Genomic DNA, 23,755 nt, shown 5'->3' on the forward strand with positions numbered 1-23,755 from the left:
AAATATAAAACACAACTTTTTGAATCGGGAGAAAGGAATCTGAGATGATTCAGTACCTCTTTCTTTTTCGAAATTGATATTTCATAATTTGTAATACAATACATTATAAGCCACAACATAAAGGTACAACTTTTGTTCGACGGTTAATTTCGCAACTCCGGGAGCAACTTGTGAATTCTCAATTATAATCTACTCGTATTCTATAACGAACGAAAGTTTACAACTCTAAAACGCGACTCGTTTTGCTTTCTTGCTTTACATCCAACTCGTTCCAATCAAGATCGAAGTTTTCTTTTAATCGTTTTTAATCGTAGATGTAGCACGAAATTAATCAATAATACAGCGAAACAACCGCCCTCTCGTCGGAAGCGGGACGGTTTCGTCTTTCGAATGCACTTTGTCCTACGTCGCTACGACTTTTCCACGCCGAGATATCGAGGAGCGGCGGCGTTTCCTTTGATGGGGGCTGCGGCGCGCCACAATGTTGTGCGCCGCTCCCTTTCTAGTCCAACGCGCCGCCGTCTTCGCCGCGACAGGTGTCAGGCCGAGTTGCTGATGTGTTACAATGTACCCAGGCGTGCGCCGCCCGGTGTTGCCGACAGAAGGCGGCACGTCGCTCCTTCGTAGCTCTCGGTTCTTCGAGCGTCCATAACTCGATGAAAAATCGACGTAGCGACGTGAAACAAACGCCGTTCTTCAACTTGGAATTTCACGCTGTATGCGTTCGTGCTGATCATGTGCGCTCTTATCATGATATCTGATCACGTGTATAATTACGAAACACGGTATATATATATATATACTCGCCATGTATTAGCGTATAAATATATCAGAACACATGTAGCGTATAAATATATCAGACATATGTAGAGAGTGTCGAGAGTTTTCATCGCACAAAGCACAAAGTTGCGCATACTTCAACATCGTGCACCACGAATTCCGACCTATTTCTTACAGCAGTCTACGATAAAACGCTTGTTACTCGAATGTACTCGTGATCCTGAGTTCTAAGGATTTCATTCACAAAGGTTAAAAAAGAAATTCGCGTAATGATGCGAGAAACAAATTTGATCGTAGAAATTTGATAGTGATAGAGTTACACGGATTTTTAGTTGCATGAATTACATCATTACGACGACACGTTGATTAATGTAAAATAAACGTCTTTATTCTCACATACTCTACATAGAAACTTGAAGATTCAACGCTCGGTCAGTTGCCTCACGCTAATAATTTAGATGTTGCTTTCGTAACTCGTTTGTAAAACACGACGAAATCATTCTATCGCATACTGCTTATGCGTGTACACAAATGTTTTTAAATCTTTTTTCTTTTTTTTTAATTCTCTGTATGCCGCACTCGTGTGTCTCAATGGTGACACGTAATACTGGGGCTACTGATTAAATAGTCTCGCATAATTGTATTCATTGGAACTTGCAGGAGGATAATATACAGTTACATACACGTTCGAGCGCACATGAGAATCGTGTTGCTTATGATAGACCAATTATAATGCGTTCAGTCGACAGTCCTGAAAATAAACAAAAATATCAATTAGCTGAGCGGTCATATTACCATCAGAACCGCGATGTTAGCGATACTATGAACACAGATAACTATACTTGGATCGACTTCGCGATTAAATTCTCAAGACTCAAGAGTACGCTGCAACACAGACAAGCGCACAAGCGATATCAGTCATCTCGCTCTTCGTACATTTAAGACTCAACATTCCAAGAAGCTTCGTTTAATTCTAATGAACGTTAACACAGCATTGGTGGTATCAGTAATTCGTAGTATATAAATTGTTGTCATATAGCGAGTCAGGAAGTCAGGAGATAACAGGAGGTGCGGAAGGGTTGTTTCGTGCTCAAAGGAGATCATCGTAGGAGTCGCTGTCGCTGTAAATCTCAGTAGCGACTTGTTCTCGAAGCAATTCTCGTTCTACGTACACGATGCGGAGTGTATTCGTAAAGCCGGAGCCTTGTCTCCATCCTGTCACGACTATGACCGAGTCACCAGTCTTGATGAAGCCGCGACTCTTGCCAAAGTTCAATCCGTATTGCACGCGCGTGTCCACGTCCTTCACCCAGTCGGCCAGCGGTGACTCTGTGTGTGGGTAAAACCGATGACTTTATCACACAGCGCACTCCTAACAATGTACCGGATGTTTCAGACCACCCGGGTCACCCGATTTTTTCGTCAACGCGACACTTTAGAGAAAAATATTTCAGACAAAAGTTGTAGGGCTTCAAAGGATCTGTTTACTAACGCTATGAATTTGACCTTGGGATAACGTTGAATAGTCCAGTCAAGATCAACATAAAAATCTTAAATGGATACCCCAACTTTTTATTGCATCATCTTTTTCTAGCAATTAATTTGAGTAATCTTTGTTGGAAACATTTTTTTATTTACCTAATATATTTTGAGATATTTAAGGAAAACTTGATGACTTTTTCAATATTTAACTCACGATATCTCGCTAAACGTTTGCTAGAAGAAAAAGTGGTACTAGACTTTTTTGCTCTATTTAGTCTCAAGAATATATTTTTGCAATAGCGTCCTGACTTTTGTTAACTTGCTGATTTTTGGAAATTTCAAAATCATCAAACTCAACCAAATTCAGGGCGCTATTGGAACCGTATATTCTTGAGACTAAATAGAGCAAAAAAGTCTAGTATCACTTTTTCTTCTGACAAATAGTTAGCGAGATATCGTGAGTCAAATATTGAAAAAAGTTATCAAGTTTCCCTTAAATATCTAAAAAAATATTAGGTAAGTAAAAAAATGGGTTAAAAATTAGGTAAATAAAAAAGTATCAAGTAAATACAACTTTTGTCTGAAATATTTTTCTCTAAAATATCGCGTTAACGAAAAAATCGGGTGACCCGGGTGGGGCTGAAACACCCGGTATATCCTAATATCCTTTCTACGAAGAAAAAACACTCGTAGAAGTGAAAATAAAGAAGAAGAGTGAGAATGCTTTGCAAATCAGCCGGATATTAAGGGATACAAATTTGATTCTTTGGTTTTTAGATATCCAAGCTGTTGCCAGTGTGAAAAACAAATATTTAATCAGTCTCTTTAATGAGGTATAGTTACCGTCGTAATACAACGGCAATATTCCGCGGTACAAGTGCGCCTGCCGGGCGACTTGATGGAACCTGGTGACCGCGATGATCGGACAACGCGGCCTGTACTTTGCGATCAAGTGCGCTGACCGGCCGGACGTTGTGATGACGATGATGGCGGTGGCCAAGCATTTGACAGACGCCTCCACAGAGGCGACGGCGACGGCGTGCGTGGCGTCGATGGGCGGCAGTGCTTTGCTCGACAGATCGTGGAAGATTTGCATCTGCCAAATCGCCGCCTCCGCTTCCTTGCAGATGTTGGCCATTGTGCGAACGCACTCCAGCGGGTAGTCCCCTTTCGCGGTTTCACCTGGAAGCGCAGATTGCACAAAGTTGCTGAATGCATTCGCAAAGAAAGACAGAATTACGATAGAAATCTCCGAGCCGAAGAAACGAATGTTCATACATCTTGCAATTTAATTTGCCTCGTTTTCTATCAGCTCTACGACGCCGAAATGCTACTTTCAGCGTCATCTTGTCTTTATTTTTCTCTACCTTCTTCCCTCTCTCTCTCTCTCTCTTCAATTACTCTCGATTTTCCTGATAAATTACCTGACAACATGACGCAGTCAGCGCCATCGAGAATGGCATTGGCGACGTCGGACGTCTCGGCCCTGGTGGCGCGCGGTTTCTTCACCATGGACTCCAGCATCTGCGTGGCGCAGATCACAGGCTTGCCGACCTTGTTGCACCTGCTGATCATGGACTTTTGCGCCAGGAACACCTTCTCCGGCGGTATCTCAATTCCCAGATCGCCGCGCGCTACCATGATACCATCGGACGCCTCGATGATCTCGTCGAGATTCGTCATGCCCTGCTGATTCTCTATCTTCGATATGATCTTGATGTTCTTGCCCTTCTCGCCGAGGATCGCGCGGATTTCCGTCAACGCCGCGGCGTTGCGGATAAAGGAGGCGAATATCATGTCGACCTCCTGCTCGACCCCGAACAGAAGGTCAGACTTGTCCTTCTCGGACACCGCCGGCAGGTCCACCGGCACCCCCGGCAAATTCACGCCCTTGCGGGAGCCCAACATACCGCCGTTCTCGATGGTCGTCGAAACCAAATTGGAACCTGAGGAGCAAATCCTAAATTATCACCGTGGTTCCCCCCAGTTCTCGAGTATATCTCGAATCAAGAAATATACCATTTTCGGCAAGAAAATGGCAAGCGACAGCAAGCTGATTGGAATCGAGCAAGCAACAAACCGCATCTGCGACCTTGCTCTTCCTCATTCGCTTCTACTACTTATCAGTACGAGAGTCGACTTCTGTCACCGAACGACTTGGACTGCGGAACTCACTGACAGCGGTGACGATGAGAGAGATTAAACCGTCGTCGACGAACACGCGGTTGCCGGGCTTCAACACCTTCGTGATGTTCTCGTAGTCAACGTAGACAAGCTGGGCGTTTCCCTTCTCCGTGTACGCTTTGTCGGTCGACAGCTTGAAGATCTGACCTTTCACCAACTCCACCTCGGCCGAGCCGCCCTGCAAAGACAATGCGCGATCACAGTCCCGAGTTCAACTCGTTCAACTTCGACGAGCGCGCTGCGAGTATCGCCACTTACGCCCTCCAGAAGTCCGGTGCGGATCTCGGGGCCCTTGGTGTCCAAGGCGATGGCGACGGGGATGTTGATGCTGGCGCGGCCGGTCAGGTTCTTCTGCGCCTGGCGCACGTTGGCGATCGTCTCGGCGTGATACTCGTGGGTGCCGTGCGAGAAGTTCATGCGAGCGATGTTCATGCCCGTCTCGATCATCTTCTCCAGGGTCTCCACGGACCTGGACGCGGGGCCGATCGTGCAGATGATGCCGGACAAGCGGACGAAGGACGCGCGGCTGCCGATGTCCAGGGCGCACATGTGGTCCAGTTGGCTTTGGGCGTACAACGCCTGGGTGTTCGGCTGGCCGGCCATCTACGGCAGTCACCGCGGCGGATCAGCGGAGAACGCAATAATATTGCGATCGCGTAATTGACATCGAATTAACGGCACCCGCGGCGCCCGGCGACGCGCCGTTGACTCCGTGCGCGGGCCAATTCGATCGAATTACACGGCGATCGCATTGATGATCAGCCAAGAAAGCGAAGACCACGCAACAACATCCAACAACAGCAACAAACTACGATACAACGCGGTGAGAAATCCACCAGCATGCACGACGCGCGCCAGCGTGGCTCTTGGAGAAAGAAACGAAAGGGGCGAGATCAAACACGGGGCAGAATCGGCCGCCGATCGCCGAGAGAAAATTTTTCTCGACGCGAGATCGCGTTTGCAATCCTTGACCTCATCGTAAATTATCGCGCGAGCAAGACGTGCGACGTGCGAACAGCGAAAATAGCGACCGCATAAGCGCGCGCACTTCTAATTCCGAGGCCGCCGGCTATTATCGGCCGCGAGTGTGCAGCTGCAGTGTGAAAAGTAACGAAAATAAACGCGTCTCATAGTCGTAGGATAATTAATGTGGACAATGAGCGTGAAAAATCGACAGGTCGCGGATGGATGGATGGCGAGGTGAAACGGGTGGGCCACGTTGAGCGTATTTATCGCATATCGCGGCGAGAGATGAATTTAAGGGGGGAGTTACATGCGGAGCAGGCCGTTTTCAAGGCTACTTTTACGAATTTTTTTTTAACAGAAACAGAAAAGGATCAAGAGACTTGAAATTTTTACAGTACATTCGCTAATGTTCAAAGTGTAAAATAAATTTGTTACTATCTGTATGGAAAGTACACGCGAGACTTTAAACGCCCTTATCTGGAAACACCATTCCCTTGAACCGTCGACACGATTACGCAAAAACTACTCAAACGAATAACTTGAAATTTTTACGCAATATACAGTAGACGTGTAATTTTTGTCCCCACTTCGAACGCAGTTATATTTTATTTTATTCACTTTTTTTTTAAACACATGATTACAAGTTGAAAAACGTTTCATCTTCGATACAGTTTCTTTTTGTACAGTTATTATTTTTCCAAACTTGGCTTCACTGCCTTCATTTTAACACAGGCAAAATGGCAATCGTGTATTTTAAAAATCTTTCTCATTCCTTGTCGGTTTCAGAGTAGTGAGAGGCCCGGAATTATGTCGACAGCAAACGGATAGAGCTCGCAAACGGATGACTGGATTTTGATCTATAATTTTGATTTGTAATTAAAAAATAATTGGATCGGTTCTTGTGATTCAATAAAATTTATTTTATACTTTGAACACATTAATGAATATACTGTGCAAATTTCAAGTCCATTGATCCTATCGTTTCTGTTAAAAAAAATTCGTAGAGATAGCCTTGAAAACGTCCTTCCACATATCAAATTTCTCCCTTAACAACGATAAGGCGCTTAACGTGTGCGCCTAGAAAATTCGAGATTACAAGTTCGTAAGCTACAACGAAAATTTTTCCATCCTACGATGAACCGTTTCTCGGTGATGTGATTCACAACGGAACAATCGATGATCTCTCCCATGCTTCGTCAGTCGCGTCTTTTTTTCCGTTTTCTTTACCGACCGGAATTCAATTAATCGAACTCAGTAGACAACTGTTTTAGACTCTAAAAATACTATGTAAATATGAGGCATCGTTATTGCCGTGATAACGAGTATTTCCCATCTGTCTGAGGCGCCAGACGATCTCGAACACGTCATTCTTCCTGCGCCGATAATCGAGATTAATTTAATCTCGGCGTATCTAATAATACGGAAAGTAAACTTATAAAGCAGATATATTGCACGCAAATAAAAGATAAACATTTGCGGTTTTGTCGTGAGAGGATCAGTCACGAGGATCAGTCATCGCGGTGCGACGCAAGCGCCATATTGCAGGTGTCCTTAGCGCGTTAGAAGGATAAAAAAAGAACGCAATAGCGCGTCCGCGTATGATTTATGAGTAGGGTTGCCAACTGCCCGGTTTTCACCGGGATTGTCAGGTTTTCAAAAGTCTTGTCCAGTATCCGGTTGACAAGTCAAACCGGACGTCATATATGTTCGGTCTTTAAGTTATATCCAATCAACGGAACGAGAGTTCAGATTTTAGCAACGTTCTTCCGTTTCAAGCGCCTGCAAACGATCGAGCGCCACGAAAAGCCGTCTAGCAGATGATCCGCCGATCCATCATTCCATATATATGAAAGAAGTAATAGGTTTATTATTTTATTCAATCAAATCTTGTTTATAAAATTGTTTGGAAATTAATATTGTAAAGAGATTCCTGTCATATTTCGTATTTAACGTAACGTCACGATCATTATTTCTGTTCCGGTTTAGTCCGGTTTGGGTTTGTTAGCGAAGGAGAAGTGTCCGGTAATTTCAACCGTTGGATTTGGCAACCCTATTCACGAGGTCGAAGTTCCCCCGCGAAAATCGTCGCCGGCCGTCGGGAGCTTTAATGAGCAGATACGAGTGTTAGATTTTATCGCGACGTTTATACAAACTCGTTTATCTTCGCGTCGGCTGCGATACCAGCAGTTTCCGCAGCGGTAGCTGCTGCAGACGACGCGATGCCCCGATGTCACGTCGGGATCACTTTGATACACACGCGCTCGCACGTGGCCAAGTGTGGCGTTAATTGCGAGTCGCAGCGCGAAATTCCGTGTCATGACGGCGTTAATGACACTCGCCGTCATTCGCGAGGCTCGCGCCGACGCACCTTCGCAGCCTCGCGCGTCGCGAAGAGCAATCGTGAAGAGAAATGTAAGTCTTATCAGGGATTCTCGTGAGGCCGCGACCACGTCAGTCACGTTCCCACGGTATTCGGCCATCGCGCGTCGGTATTGTGTTAACGTTTGTCGTTTGTCGCTTTTCCGATTAACACGACAATAGGGAACGCCTGAGTCACGTTAATGAGCGCGGCCGCTCGCGACGCGAGATAACGTAACAAAGTGTATAAATATGCGTAACGTCAGACCAGCGTACGTGCTGCTATGTACTACCAAGATGTATCGCTTCGACAACGAAAGAGACTCACAGCACTCTGAAAGACGCACAGCAAAACAAAAGTAATCGTGGAAAATAATACGGGAAGCATTGCTAAGGAAGAACGTAAGAAGAAACGTCTCTAAAAAGAACCGTACCGTATCGACAAACCTTTATCGGCGGCGGTAAGAAAAGAAGAGCGACAGGCTCCGAGTGATATCACCTCCTAAAGTGATCAGAGCGATACCCTGAGGACTCGTCCGACCCTCACAAAGCGATTTCACGGTCCGGAGAGAGTCAGAGAGGAAAAGAAACGGTGCGCGCGATTAGTCTCCCGCAACGAGCAATTCAAGGTTATGAATCCCCAGAACAGAACAGCGGAAGTTAGACGAAGTTGTTGCTAAGCACCGGCGCTGATCATTTTTTTTCACCGCGCATAGCCGTGTGAAAAAGAAACGCGCGTTCGCTCAAAAATTCTTTCCCACCTCCGCCGTCAAAGGTCTGAGGTGCGGAAGATGCATTTGGACGCATACACAGATCCTTCGCAGCGCACGCGATCCTTGCAGGCTTCCCGGCACTTTAGTCTCGTCTCGTTTCGCGTTTCGAACGTCGCGTGTCCTGGACGTACGAAGCGAACGGATCTACGATGCGATGCGGGCGTCATTGGGGTGCCTTGCAGCTTCGGTTCGGAACATTTTCGTGGGAATTTTGCGTCCGACAGCCCGGCGAGAGTGAGTGTCCCCGCAAGATGACGCGAGAAATGCGAGACCAACGAGATGCAGATGACGCAACGTGAGATGAAGAAACTCGGCAATTTGGCGAGAATGCGGGAGAGATCCAGCCGGGCCGGAAACGCGCGAACCGGAACTGGAAGGCGCGGCGCCCCTCCGTGGACTCATTCGGGCACATCGCGTGTGTATACGCAAAAAAAAAAGAAAACCAAGCATCGGGCAAAATGAAAGAAAGACCGAGCGTCGAAGGCGCTCCTCCGGCGACCTCGGCGAGTCGGATTCTCCTGGCAGCGGGCGCAGGAAATGTCCTGATCGTCGCGGACTCGTCGCGTTTCCGCAGCTTCGAGACTCTCGATCTCGCCGAGATCGCGAGATCACTGCTCGCGAGGACGAAAGAGCGAAAAGAAAAAAAAGGAACAAGACAAGGAGAGAAATATTGATCGCGCGACTGGGCGACGGTGATGATACCTTATCGTCGGCGGTGATCCAAACCATTTCGGCGGGCTGCGCAAAGAAATGGGAGACCGGTATTAGTGACGGTGAACTCGCGACGATCCGTCCGGCTGCAGTCGTCGCGTGCGAATGAGCCGGGTAGCGGACGCCGCGCGCCGTCGTCGACGTCGACGGCAGCCGGAAGTGGTGCCGTAGCACCTGGTGGAAACGGAGTGGGAAGCCGAAGACGTCGCTGCGACGCATCGCAGACGAGAGCAGTGCGTGCGACGGACTCGCGAGAATCGCGACGAGACGGCGCTTCCTCGACGACGCTGAAGCGACCCGGGCTCCGAAAATAGGATCATCGGAGGAGAAGCGCGCCGACCCGGCGATGTCGCTCGGCGTGCCACGATAATTTCGCGTTTCGCTTCTCGAGCTTCGCGCGACGTTCAGGCCGCTCGGTAAGAGAACAAAAACCGCAGTCCCGAGCAGATTCTCGTGGAATCTTATGAATGTGAAATTTCTATTGTATATGTTTGTTGTATGATAGATAACCGCAAACGTGTATTGATACGGGAAATGGTAACGAAATAGTGACGACGTTAGTATATAATTTTTCTTCAGTAGCGACCCGTGACGTCATTTTTTTTGTTAGTAAGTCTGTCATTAGCTACATTTCCTGGACGACTGTGGCGAATATAATCGTTGTTTTTATCGTTACTCTCGAAGCTCGGTGAAAAGAATAACGGACCTTGCTTAACGATTCGCTGCTTCTTAAGTAACGAGTTACTAGTTGTTTCAGCGAGTAACGAGCAACGATATCGCGTTACTTCTCAGAATTGCGTGCATTTCAAACAGTCGTCTGCACTGATATCCGCTCGAGAGCGTTCGAGGATACTCGATTATGATCGCTCCGTAATGAAATTATACTTTGAAAACGGCTGAAGCTTCCGTCTGCACGGACGTTTGCATTACACACGCGTGGGCGCGTGATTACTATGCGTGATCAATAGCGTAGCTACTGATCGTAACGTTTGATCACATTTGATCACTTTCAATAATAATCAGATTATAATAAATACGACAGATTGTTAAAACGTTCAAGCGAAAATAGCGAAGTTTGCAGTTGGCGAAAGGAGGAATCGAATTCCGCGGAAGGACATCGATCGAGTCAGCGTATCGTCAATTTCGAATATCCAATCAATCAGCGCTATGAATAAAGCACGACGACATTGATATTCGGCTAATAATTAGATTAAATGAAGCTTGGTATTAATAAGACTGATGACAGAGATAAAAATTCAATAACGTTTTACAAAGAAAGATTACCCCGAGATTCTTCCCGAAAAACCGTCACTTCAACTTCCGCCCGATTAAAATCATCCCTGTTTCCTGCAAGAATATAAAGTTTCATCGGCAAAGTGTCGGGTATCTCGGCGGTAATCAATGTTCCCGAGTAATCAAGTCGCTCGCGTAACATGCGTGAGCGAAATGTTGGCGGTATCTCCGCCTTGCACGCCTTGGCTTCGTGATCGTGTTTTGCACTTTCCCGCTCACGCGGCGTTTGAGCTCCGGGTTTCTCTCGGCGCATGCGCGAGCACGTGTTCCGTAAGAAGTCAGCTGATACCAACAAGCGTGCTATTCCCCTGCGGAGCGTGACCTTCAACTGCCATCGCGTCTTCATTCATAATAATAAAGGTCCGTGTGTTCTGTACTCTTCAGCAAGTCGCTGTAATCCGATTCTCGATTATCAAGCTCGAGTTATACATTGTCCGTGATACTTTCGCAAGGTGAATGCCGAAGCTTCGAATCAGACGTTGCGACGTTGAAGCGATTCGACGATTCTTTCGACGAGTGGATCATGGCGCTTGCAATCCACGCTCTCTGGAGCCGCGACAAACTTTCCGTTTCTGGGAAAATAATTCCTCGACGAGGAACAACTTATCCAACGCGGGCGAGATCCTTGAACCGTTCGGAATTATTTTGAGACAGCGCTTGCACACTGAGGTCAAGACGGACCAATCTTCGTCTATAGTTCTATAAATACAATATCTATTTGTATCTGCCTATTGGCTTTAATATTCTTCTTTCTCTTCGTAACGGAACAGACGATGGAGATTTGACGCGCTTGAGAAACAGCGCAATTCGCAGCTGATTTTGATATATACACAGTATTATTCATTTATAAAATATTATCTTGAACTCTGATAGTATAGTCAGTGATAAAAATTTGGAATGATTCGGAAAAAAAAGATCGAAAAGAGAGAAATCGATGGAGATACGCTGTTAGAAATAAATCCGCGGTTATCGACCGCTTCTTCTCCGTTTCGTTCTCTCTCTCTCTCTCTCTCTCTCTCTCTCTCTCTCTCTCTCTCTCTCTCTCTCTCTCGCCGCGTCATTCCCTTTCCTCTAGGTCGAATTACACACGCTGCACTCGTGTCGTATGATGAGATAATAAACTCATGCGTATTGCAATAATATATGAATAATTTCTCGTCGAGCGCATTTATGCTCCACCACGTGCTCGATGCGTGGATACGTACTGCGAATATAGCGCGGTTATCTCTGATCTCGATAAACCGATAGTACGTTTGCTTTCGCTGTCTAAACTCGTATTTCTTTTTTCTTTTTTTCTTCACTCCTACAGTTTATGCAAATTGTATTTGTACACCTGTTGAATTTAACATCGTATATTTGCTTTTTCTCTCACGCCCGCAGAAAAGTTAGCTTGAGCGAAGAAATGATATTTCATTATATTCGTAAAATCCATTACATTATTGTACAATATAATTCGTCTGGTTCAATGTGTCATTTTATTCTCTCGTCGCAAACTTGCAAGGTTGAAATAAAGGTGGAAGCAAACTAGCTGACGAAGGAATGAAAGAAAGTATCCGTTAATACGTTACGGTTGTGCGATAAAGTGCAAATAACGTCAATTGAGCAAGATTATCGACAGAAAATCTTGCCGGAGACATTGCTTCGCATGCGGCATAACATCGACAGAGAGAGAGAGAGAGAGAGAGAGAGAGAGAGAGAGAGAAAGAGAGAGAGAGAGAGAGAGAGAGAGAGAGAGAGAGAGAGAGAGAGAGAGAGAGAGAGAGAGAGAGAGAGAGAGAGAGAGAGAGAGAGAGAGAGAGAGAGAGAGAGAGAGAGAGAGAGAGAGAGAGAGAGAGAGAGAGAGAGAGAGAGAGAGAGAGAGAGAGAGAGAGAGAGTAAAGCGGTCTCTCTTCGTGTAGAAGCACGCTTTGTAGGGTCGTCCATTCCGTTCGAAGCTCAGAGAAATTTAAGGACCTTGAATGCTGATGACTAGCTCGATAACAGGTTTCCCCAGCAAAATTTACTCTCGTTAGTCGAGAGAATCGGCCGCTTCGTGGCGTAGGAGAGACGCGAGAGAGAAAATCGATTCGGTGAGTCTCATAGAGGGACTATCATGGCGTAACGGTTACCTTTGTCTCGTTCGTCGAGTAGAAGCGTGAAAGCAAGAGCGGAAGCCAACGATCCACGAACAAGAAGTCGGTTGCTGACGAATGGTCGACTGCGAAGCGAGCTCTTGAGCGTCTCCGGTTAGACTGACGTTTTGAGGACGCAAAAGGTCACCACTCCCATTCTGGTCATGCGTGCTGGTTGGCAAGTTCATAGCCGGCTCTTGGCTGATTTTCACAGAGCGACGGTGTTCGTACCTGCCGACGGTGTTCGCACACGCGATCAATAAATTTGACGAGGCGCGCGGTTCCGCGACGAAGCTCAACCTGTTGGCGGAAAAATTGAAAACCGGCGGGACGCGACAACGCGAGCAGCTGAAAATTCGACAGAAGAGAGGCGGCAATTTTGACTACAGCGGATTGCACTGCTGCAAAAATGTTTCATGATGTCATAATCTCTTGGCTCGTTCAAAAAGAGAGAAAAAAAAAGAAAGAATTGAATCGATCGTAGCTGTCTTGTTTTAAGTTACAGCCGCAAAATATTGCATCGGTTAGGAAAACTTGCGTGATCAACTCGGCTGGCAGAAAAAGTCCTTTTAGAATGTCTGCAAGACACTCAAAAGATGTCTAAAATAAGAGACGCAAATCCACAAGAATTAATCGGGGATACGATTGCGATTGATTCTCCACTGTTCGAAGCGTGCTCCTGATAGTGGCGTGATTCATTTTTATGAGGCCTTCGCGCATCGTCTCCTTATCTCTGCCCGTGACCTTCACGTGAATTAATTTTTCGATAAAGCGTTTTGACACGTGATCATTGGCAACACTCACCGAGAACGATACAGTTGTGGTCAAGTGAAATTGCTGGTCGGTAATATCCTCGACAAGAATTCGCAATTTTGTATATTCTAAAACATAGTCCTGCAATTATCTGCGCTCACAATTAACATGTCAGTATCAGGTTCTTTGAGAACATACCCGAGAGAGAGAGAGAGAGAGAGAGAGAGAGAGAGAGAGAGAGAGAGAGAGAGAGAGAGAATTGTACTTCAATAAATTTTTTTTTTCAGAAAGAAGAGAGGACAACTCGATTAATTTTACATAGAGGAAAGATTCGTCTGAGCACTTTGTGTGACTTTGCGATCGGATGAGAGAGTTTCGATTGCAATCAACTGGAATGCTACGAGTATTATCCAACGAGCGTGTTTAGTCCGTTCGTGTTGGCCTGTACGATGCTGCCCACTGGTGATAGATCATTGAACACTTGTTCGAGCGATCTTGTAAATCACATATGATCACGCGTGAGAAAGAAAATCGTCCGTTTAACACGAGCAATTGAGTTCAAACAAGCTATTTGTCATGCTGTTATAAAAATAAACATAAAATCTTAAGATATATAATTTGTTCCTAACTTTTCTTGACTATTCCTTGACGTGGTCTTTCGATAGTAGAATTTTTACTTAACGTTTAATATTCCATTATCCAAGATACATGATGTCAAAAGTTTGTTGCTTGTTTAAACGATCAGTCCCCGAATTTTTATTTATGGGGATATTATTCTATTTTACTAAGCTAAGGATGGTATTAAACGATATTAGAAGATGATATTATCCACAGACTTGACCATATTTTTAAAATCCAAAGGAATAGATGAAATGTGGTAGTGAAAGAATTTCAAGTGCATTGATAATAACAAGAGATAAGATAGTTACAAATAATTTGTTTTCTTCTTTTCTACGTGATGTTATGTTATTTCCGTCTGATATCACTTATCATCTATTACTCATTACTTATCACAATTAACAAATTACTGATGACTAGTTGCTCGGAATTTCAAAAGTATAATCTTTATCTATGTACGTCCTACATACTTTACCGATAGCGATGCCTTGTATAATTATCGTGTAAAGTAATTTGGTTTAAGATTTATGAATATATTTTTTTAAAAGTTCCAATCTCTCTTCTACATGCTTCCCAAACAATGAACGTGATTCTTCGGGAATAAATTTGTGCATTGTGGAACGCCACGTACATATTTCCACGTTGATCATGAGACCTTGACGAAAGTGTTTTTGAATCGTCCTGTATCACATTCGCCTAGTAAAATTAAAGCAAACAGACCACTCGACGTAGACGCTTCGTACCGATCGCGTGTAGCTCGGATCCTTACAAGTATCGTTTATCTCTAGGAGAATGTGATGTAACGTGATTCAACTTTCGAACTAAAGTTGAAGCGGAAAACACAAAATTATCCGTAATAAAACCCCCCACGAGCAGCTGACTGAGAGCAAGTTACGATAACACGTTGCTGTCCAGTGCCACTTGTTAGTGTCTCCCATCCAGTTCAGTCTGCTTTACTTCGCCTGCCACACTGGTTAGGTCAGATTGAGCGCAAGCACCATGACCGATCAGAATAAGAAGATCAATTTCGGCGCCGGCCCGGCTAAACTGCCGCACGAGGTACGTTGAAGAATTTTCGTTACAATCCGTCCGACTTTTCTCTTGCAATTAAATCATAATAATATTCCAGATAATAATGTATCTGTCTAGAATGCGTTATATTTTCCTTTGGGAATTAATTCACCGATACTTTACGCGAGATATTTAGAATTAATCGCGAGATACATTATTACTCTCTGCGCGTACAAATGTGTAATGATCTTTATTGAATATCAAAACGCACGATAATTATCTCCAGGAGGAGATAAAATAAGAAGTTAACATCAAATTAATATTGTATTGATATTGTACGGTAATCGTGATATCAAACGCATTTTGAGAAGTAACGTTCGACACGTTTCTATTGAATATTTACTGTTTTTTTCATGCGAGGACATATGACTGCGCGCATTCCAGCGCATAATTTGGTTTAATAGGCGTCTATAAGAACGTATTATTGTTCTATCGAGATACGAGCGGCTCAGCAGAACCGCCGTTTTGCACGGAACCAGTTTCTTCACTGCGCCGCTATAATATCTGCCCGTACAGAATTACATAATTCGCGATAATAATTTGTACTTGATTTACAGTTCCAAATTACACCCAAAGTAATTCATATAACCACTACCGAATAGATTTGCGTTTCCATGTTTCCAATTTCTTGCAACTTGCTCGTTAGAGAATGACGTAACTGGTAGAATTATTGTAACTGGTACAATTATTGTAACACTCGATAACGAAAAATGGTCGTTATCACAGTGCAATTTATTGTGCAATGTGCAGCTCGTTTTATAAAATATTCTCGCGATTTACGCAAGAGCGAGTCGCGTTTTCGAACGACTTTCGAAATTGGCGAGAATATTTAAATCACCGTGTATCTCGTGGATTCTCGTATTCCATTGTCGTAATCAAATGTAAATGCGTTCGGCTTTGCCGCTCATGTAAAATGTACGAAAGTGCCGGAACTGCGCTCCCTGCGCCATCGAAGAATTGCAATTGCATCGTATTTCAGAATCGGCTATCGATACCGTGCTAAAGAGATACGAACGGCGAGACAGGTCAATCGCGTTCATTGAACTAACGAGTGTACGTCAGTTAACCGAGAGATCGTTCTATCATTCGTAGGTTCTGAAAAATGTGCAGAAAGAATTGCTCGCCTACGGAAACACTGGGATCAGTATTCTCGAGCTAAGTCATCGGTCGAATGACTTTAAAAACGTCATCGATAATGCGCAGGCCACACTGCGGGATATCCTGTGAGTAAACATGCCAATTATTTTGGAAGTTGCTCGCATCGACGCACCGACGCGACGCGTTTCAATCTTTTTAAATATTCAACATTGAAATTGCGTCGCTTTAGAAGCACATGACCGAATTTATGATATATGTATCCTCGAGTGAAAATAAAAAAATAAAAGAAGATCCGAATGTGTGGTAAAGTACGATTTAGATTAGTTTCAATTTTAACGTGATTAAAAGCTTCGATTACAATCCAAAGTCGATTTCACTTTAGTCAAAATTTGGTAATTATTTACGAAGGATTACCCTTTGCAGATAATTGTCCAAAATTTTACGGACGAAACATAACTATTTTTCCAGTAACGTGCCCGACAACTACAAGATCCTATTCATGCAAGGAGGCGGCACCGGAATCTTCGCGGCGATTCCTATGAACATTATGAACACCGGCACCGCGGACTACCTAGTGACTGGTGAGAAATAAATCTGAAAAACACAAATGAAGTGATTTTTGAATTTCTGCCGAAACGAAATAACCAACAGGAATATCTGTTTAGGATCATGGTCGGCGAAAGCAGCAAAGGAAGCTACCAAATATGGAAAAGTGAACATGGTGCTGCCCAAAACGACGAAATACACAGAAATTCCAGACCCTTCCACTTGGAATTTGGACCCGAATGCCTCGTATGTGTATTATTGCGCCAACGAAACTGTCCACGGTAAATAAAGTCTTTGGGATTTTATCGTTATTGATACTCCAGCACAATCAACGCATGTTGAAACAAATACTTCCAGGTATCGAATTTGATTACGTTCCTGAAACAAACGGAGTACCATTGGTCGCCGATATGTCGTCCAATATACTTACGAAACCGCTAGACATATCTAAGGTAAGTTGAGACCAAAATGTAGTCGATAGAAGCCGTATTGAGAGATAGGCTATAATCGAGAAATTCAGCATCGTATACTTGTGTGATTTCTCATCATTTAATCAGCTTGTAACAATATTGAGAAATTCGAAAGCCATTACGATATCTCGTTGACGTCATTAATATCGTGAACTAATATCGTAAACTTGTTTATTTGTAGACGCATATTCGCAGTTTCTGCACAGATTACTGATTTTGTCGCCACATGTGTCTTTTTTTAGTTTGCTGTAATTTTTGCTGGTGCCCAGAAAAATATCGGTCCGGCTGGAGTCACCTTGGTGATTATACGAGATGATATGATCGGTCGTGCCATGGATATGTGCCCGACAGTATTGAATTTTACTGTCATGGCAAACGACAATTCTTTACACAACACTCCACCAGTTTTTCAGTAAGTGTAGGCGATTACGTCATAATTGCATAATTGAAGGAAAAAGAGAAAACGAAAATAAAAGATAACAAAAGATACAGCCGAAAATAAAAACTTTGCGAAGCACTGAATTTCTAAATATTCCTCGTATACAGGATAAGTGCTTAATTAGTGCTTTCTTAGAAATGTTATTAATAATATCATTTTGTAAATGACTGTTTCAGAATATATGTAGTAGGTATAGTGTTTGAATGGATTAAACGGAACGGTGGAGTCGAAGGTATGCAAAGTTTGGCCCAGAAGAAAAGCGGCAAGATATACGATGTAATCGATAAATCTGGAGGTTTCTATAAATGTCCCATCAAATTGGACGCTCGTAGTAAAATGAATATTCCGTTCAAAATAAAAGATGGCGATGAGGAGCTTGAAAAGGAATTTCTTTCTGGTGCAGCAAGTCGTGGCATGTTGCAATTAAAGGGTCACAGGTCAGTGTTAGAATATTACAATTGTACCTTTACCGTTTCAGTCTATTAAAGTAATAATAAAAGACAAGACAAAATTTTGGAACGGTTCATACTTTGTGTTCGTAATAGTTAAAATCATATATACAAAAGCAAAGAAGTATTTACTGTAATACGGAATCGATTCATTTACTGATTTATTAATATATTTGCTTGCTAATCGTTTAAATATTAATTTTAACACTCCGACTGTTGTTACAAGTTTTTTTAAGTTTTATAATTTTATAATAATAAGAAAGTAATTTTATAGAAATAAAATAATATTTTTATGACGCCAATTTTTTTGCAGATCCGTGGGTGGAATACGCGCATCTTTGTACAATGCCGTCACGGTAGATGAAGCGGAAACATTAGCAAAGTATATGAAGTCGTTTTACAATGAGCATTGCAAATAAATTGGTAAATAATTCTGGATATTTCAAATAGAAACAGATATCAGACTGACAAAAAGGATTTTGTACGATTTATTATTACTATTAAGATTTAAATAAGTTTGTTTTACTGTTAAAAACTGTAAAAAAACTGTAACTGTTAAAAAATTATTATTAATAACTCATTTTTTTAATGCATTGCATCATTATATAGAAGAACTCTATAAAGATAAAAAGAAATAAAAATATTATATATTATCTGAAAATAAATCTATATTTCGGCTAAATTACCCGTTACGTTTAGACCCGCAACTTCGCATTAGTTCCAAAACCTCCGCTACGAGCCGCCACCTTCCTTAATCGAGATTATATGACAAAATTATGAGGGTTTTTTACTTTTTTGTACAAATAATCAGTGTTAAAATAATCAAAATGTGATCTTGCCGATTTCCATACGGAACCGTCACTTTTAAATAATACAACTTGTATCTTCAAGTAACTTCAATGGTAAGTCAAACACTTTAAATTTTTAACCTGTACGAATTAAACTTTTACTTTTCAATAGCACGATCGTGAACAATACATAAGATAGACTTTTGTACATTTTTTGCTAGTTATTTTTCTGAATAATGTCAAATTAAGTAGTCTATTAGCATAAAGATTAACCTGATTAATTTAAAAAAATCAATGAAATAAATCAAACTTGGAAAAAACAGAAATATAATCGAACATCGATTCGCCGTTCGAGTATCGCTTACCCTACCCTACCGTAAACGTAAACAAACATAACCTACAAGTTGAGTGGTAGTACGTTTCGTTGTGTGTATCTTCAATCGCGTGTGCAAAAATGTCTTTGAAGAGGAAATTAACGCAAGATGATTTGCGTAAGGCGATGAACGAACATAAGAAAAAACTCGGTACAGTTAAAAAGATTGAATCGCCATTAGCAAAATATCCTTTTTGTAACTTTATAATGTGGTTTGAGGATAATTTATATTTTCAAACTATTGCAGTTCTTGAGCTGTAATTATTATATTGCAGCATGTCTGCACTTTATAATCATAATTTTGTACTATTTATTGACAATGTCAACATTAACATTAAAAGTTTTTTGTTTACTGTTAATACAGTGCTATTTTTAGAAAATTTTTCATAATTTAAGAAGTATCCTTAACTCTTATAAACAAGTATACAGATTCAGGTCAGCTTATGTGCATTTTATGCAAATCGATTGTACGCAATGAAACTGTATGGCCTGTTCACTTAAATTCCAAAATACACAAGGAAAATATTGCATTAGCAAAAATGACCAAATTGGAGCCAGAGAGTTCTGTAAAGGCATCTTCTAATGCCACAACCTTCAAAAGACCTCCTTCTCCATCTCTAAATACCTCTGTAAATAAAAAAATAAAAGGAATATTAAAAAACAATAGTCAGCCAGTGGCGCAAGCTAAGTCAAGCTTGCCGGCAGACTTTTTTGATAATAATACGAAACAAGTCAATGGTGAACTCTCTTCTGCCATACAAAAATCAGAAAACAAAGATTCTACAGCCAACATCACAGATGTACAAAGTATAGAAATAGAGGAAGAAAAAGAAAAAGAGAAAGAGAAAGTAAAGGATATGAATGTATCTGTTCTTCCTGAAGGATTTTTTGACGATCCAATAATGGATGCTAAAGTAAGGCCAACAAATGTCAACAAATAGAGTAGATGAAAATAAAAGTACAAAAGTTACAAAAAAAAAAAATTTAGACATATTATTTTATTAGTATTATCATTATAGAGAGTACATTATATATGAACTCAAAACCAAAATATTCTTATTATACTTCTCCATGTTTATTTTCTTATCTCTAGGTCCGTAATGTTGAATATAAAGATCCCATAGAGGAAGAATGGGAGAAATTCCAAAAAGCGATTAAGGAAGAGACTGCACAATCTGCGCAAATTATTGCAGATGACCAAGAGGAAGCAACAACAGAGAGACAATTGGACGAAATTGAGGAGCAAATAAGGCACTGGTCTAGGTATTTATATCTCCAATGTTTCTAAAGAGAATCATTTAATAAACCACAAATTATGTAAAAATATATTATTTATAAATTAATATTTGTAAAAGGGTAATGGATCTTGTAAAACGCAAAGAACAAGTGCAAGCTACCGACAGAAAGCAAGAAAATGTCGATGAAAACATGTCAAGTGGCGACGAAACAGAGTTCGACGAGTTCCTCGACTGGCGGGCTAAAAATTCTTATAAATAAAATTCTCTCTGTATATTCATGCAATAACTTTGTAAATATTACATCTTTGTTCTCATATATATATATATATATACACAAGTATTTGTAAAAAATTATAAATTTTTTTAAACCTACCTTAAATTTTATACATTCTAGACCTTACCCCCGTTAATCGTTATAAATATATTGTAGTTTTATCATATCATTCATGCTCTTAATAAGACCTTGATGAAACTTCGATAATCAATAGACTTTCAATATATAGGAATATGTTAAATCATGTTAAAATGCATGACTACATTTTATAATCATGTCATAGAGTACGTAAATACATTCACATGGAATAATACTCTTACAAAACTCGCGGCAGCCCGACGCGCAGAGAGTCGCATGACCTTCAAAACAACACACATATACAAGCGCGCGGCGATACGTACGCGTCGTTAAGGCTATTGCGCATAGAAAACCCGTAAGCGTAACGGGTCGTAAGAAAAACCGACCAATCACAGTCGATTATTCTTCTAGCCTAATCTCTCTATATATATATAGAGGCCTTTAGGCAGCCATTACAGCCTACGACGCCACTGCAGACGGGGAGGCAGAGTTGCGCGTCGCGCGCCATTTCCGACTTTTCTAAATTAACCAGTGCGTATAGCACTGCGACGAGTTACGATATTTTATGTGCGTAATTATCGTGCTGGGATTATCGCGAGCAGTGCGAGCATCTTGCATTGTCAAAGGTGATTATCATTATTTATTTTTCTTACATTTTTAACGAAAAACATACGAAGACGAGCAGCGCATTCTCGCGCGTTACTCCTGTGCCGAATATTTCCGTATTCTTGATTCATCGGAATCGAGTAACCTCTCGATCGTTATGATTAATCGAGAAAATGATTTCTTTGTCTTTCAGATCTCGTACAGAACTTGCGACTACATTGCGAAGACAGCTATATTTCGGGACGACACGGAAACGCGGCAGTCCCCTTAACGCCAAAACAGATTATCTTAATGGTAAGTTTATAGACTGTACTTTTCTATTTATCTCTCCACGATTGACAGCACTCGATTTGAGTTGTCGGAATAAGAAAAATTTGCGGTTGAGTCTTTCATATCGTTTTTCACGCGCGATGAATTTCAAACTTTTCTAATCTTGCCTCCGTTTTTACCAACCTAACCTAACCTAACCTAACCTAACTTAACCTAACCATGTGGAAAGGGGAATAGAAATGATCGCTGCAACGGAAATTGAAATAATTACGACTCTCAGGCATACAGTGTATTAAGATTTTATTAAAACGAATTCGAAGAGTCAGAATATAATTGAGTTTCAGATACATTTGGTATAGATTACTCATCAATCGTCGTAAGCTATATAATATGAAAAGTATGATATAAAGATTACGGGGTACGCTAAGCCGCTAATAAAGTCAGTATAGGTAATTACGATGTAGGTCATAGTTTGACGATATATATATATATATATTATATATATATATATATATATAATCCACCTTCGTTTTTCCACATACCGGACTTTATAAAATATTGAAGATTGGAGAAAGAGAGGGACTCGCGTACGTGTGTTTGTTTTTTTTCTGTTTTCTTTTTTGCTTACCCGCACCCAATCATCACCTAGTGTCTTCTAGATAAACACTATTTCAGATGCTAGCGCTTTCGAATTAGCCGGTACCAATCTTTTTTTTTATATTTTTTGTCGTTTGCAACGATACCTATAATGCATCTCGCAAATGGCTCTTTCGGTCTAAAAAGTCTGACGCTACATAAGGTATCCTTAGAGGCTATCAGTATAATCAGCGTTGTAATCATATATAGAGTTTACTCATAAACTTACGCCGCGTAAATCCTTTGCTAAACGCCACATTAACATTTAGGTCGAAGCGAATTACGCGGCATCTAATGTCTTCACGTTATTATACCCATCGTCTTTTATCTTCTTCTTCTTTTTTTTTTGTCATTTAAACGCATATTATTAAAAATCTATATCCTATGATTAGATCACAATGTGTCGTGAGTACCGTCGTCGATCTGCTACTCGAGCGACGATAAGACAGACAGAAGTGCTGTTCTATCTATCTCGTGGACAATATATTTAGTAAATACAAGCGTAGAGTACCACTAGAGGATATATATGCATATATTTAATATATTTATAATATGTTTAACTTTAGCGTTTTTTCTTTCGCAGAAGCTTAATAATAGAATATTGATACGCGTACCGCATAGTCTCTCAGGAGCAAGCAGTTTCAGCGCTTAGAGATTAGATCTTATCGCTGTTACATGTAAGAAGAAACGACGGTATTTCGTCGGCTTAAAGATACACGATTGCGCGATTGGTAATTAGTATCTATCATATATGTATACGTATGTATATGTATATCTCTATAAGTACAAGTAGAAGTATATATATATATATATATATATTTCTTTTTCGCGGTTGACGATATATTCTGAGTGCTGAGTCTGCGAAGAGATACGCAAAAGTCGTACAAGTCGTACTGAAATCAGAAATTCGCGGTTGGGAGCGTCGCATGTGCTCGAGCGAAAAAGGTCTGTCTTCCCTTCTTCTCCTGTCTCTTTTCGTGCTCGCGTACTCTTGTCATCGGAATGCTCGTCGTTCGCACCGAGTGCGACCGACCACTCGTCGGCCGACTCCGTCGCGATGACTCCTGGTGCGCGTCCGCGACACCTCGGGCATCCCGGTTGTGAGTCGAATCGGGAGTCGCGCGAACCGAACGAGGACATTCGGACGACATTCGGAAAGATATCCGTATGCCTTAGCGCGTAATAGAATGCCGCTAATTCCTCGTCTACACGAATGCTCGACATAGCGCTTCCCTTATCGCGACTAGAATATTTGGTCAATGAACAATTGTAGATTACTCGCGCAGCCCGATTGTCTTTCGCTCGAAACCTTCGCGATGAACAACACAATCCCCCGGCGTTCTCGAGGTCGAGTCCGTCCTCGAGGAACGGGCGATGATCCAAACACTTC

The 23,755-nt window shown here is 41.9% G+C and overlaps 4 protein-coding genes across 7 annotated transcripts in view; 3 read left to right on the forward strand and 1 right to left on the reverse strand.

The window, feature by feature from the left end:
• Positions 1-484: 484 nt before the first annotated feature.
• LOC105182307 (pyruvate kinase) lies at positions 485-12,860 on the reverse strand. 4 transcript variants are annotated; one of them, XM_011139649.3, is made up of 8 exons: positions 12,656-12,847; positions 9,246-9,281; positions 4,705-5,049; positions 4,438-4,624; positions 3,687-4,208; positions 3,106-3,444; positions 1,953-2,109; positions 485-1,531 (listed from the first exon to the last, which is right to left on the reverse strand). In XM_011139649.3, exons 2-8 carry the CDS (start codon positions 9,270-9,272, stop codon positions 1,519-1,521), a joined length of 1,590 nt encoding a protein of 529 aa, XP_011137951.1. In that variant the 5' UTR covers positions 9,273-9,281; positions 12,656-12,847; the 3' UTR covers positions 485-1,518. The 4 variants fall into 4 exon arrangements, with proteins under 4 accessions (XP_011137951.1, XP_025161283.1, XP_011137949.1 ...); XM_025305498.1 differs by lacking the exon at positions 12,656-12,847 and adding an exon at positions 10,539-10,576; XM_011139647.3 differs by lacking the exon at positions 9,246-9,281 and having other exon boundaries at positions 12,656-12,860.
• Positions 12,861-14,744: 1,884 nt separating this feature from the next.
• On the forward strand, positions 14,745-18,576 carry LOC105182306 (probable phosphoserine aminotransferase). Its single transcript, XM_011139645.3, has 8 exons — positions 14,745-15,088; positions 16,193-16,323; positions 16,667-16,779; positions 16,864-17,025; positions 17,102-17,196; positions 17,457-17,626; positions 17,830-18,090; positions 18,416-18,576. Exons 1-8 carry the CDS (start codon positions 15,029-15,031, stop codon positions 18,519-18,521), a joined length of 1,098 nt encoding a protein of 365 aa, XP_011137947.1. The 5' UTR covers positions 14,745-15,028; the 3' UTR covers positions 18,522-18,576.
• Positions 18,577-18,828: 252 nt separating this feature from the next.
• Positions 18,829-20,833, forward strand: LOC105182305 (zinc finger protein 830). The gene is made up of 5 exons (XM_011139644.3): positions 18,829-19,004; positions 19,214-19,448; positions 19,685-20,177; positions 20,357-20,526; positions 20,619-20,833. Exons 2-5 carry the CDS (start codon positions 19,345-19,347, stop codon positions 20,758-20,760), a joined length of 909 nt encoding a protein of 302 aa, XP_011137946.1. The 5' UTR covers positions 18,829-19,004; positions 19,214-19,344; the 3' UTR covers positions 20,761-20,833.
• Positions 20,834-21,323: 490 nt separating this feature from the next.
• TORIP (Torsin interacting protein) overlaps positions 21,324-23,755 on the forward strand; it is a 74,369-nt gene continuing 71,937 nt past the window's right edge. Inside the window, exons 1-2 of the mRNA XM_025305520.1 lie at positions 21,324-21,479; positions 21,653-21,753. Of these exons, the coding sequence (XP_025161305.1) occupies positions 21,419-21,479; positions 21,653-21,753 (162 nt within the window). The 5' untranslated portion in view covers positions 21,324-21,418. The remainder of the gene's footprint in view (positions 21,480-21,652; positions 21,754-23,755) is intronic.

This window comes from Harpegnathos saltator, unplaced genomic scaffold (assembly GCF_003227715.2).
Source record: "Harpegnathos saltator strain DR-91 unplaced genomic scaffold, Hsal_v8.6 scaffold12, whole genome shotgun sequence".
NCBI lineage: Eukaryota > Metazoa > Arthropoda > Insecta > Hymenoptera > Formicidae > Harpegnathos > Harpegnathos saltator.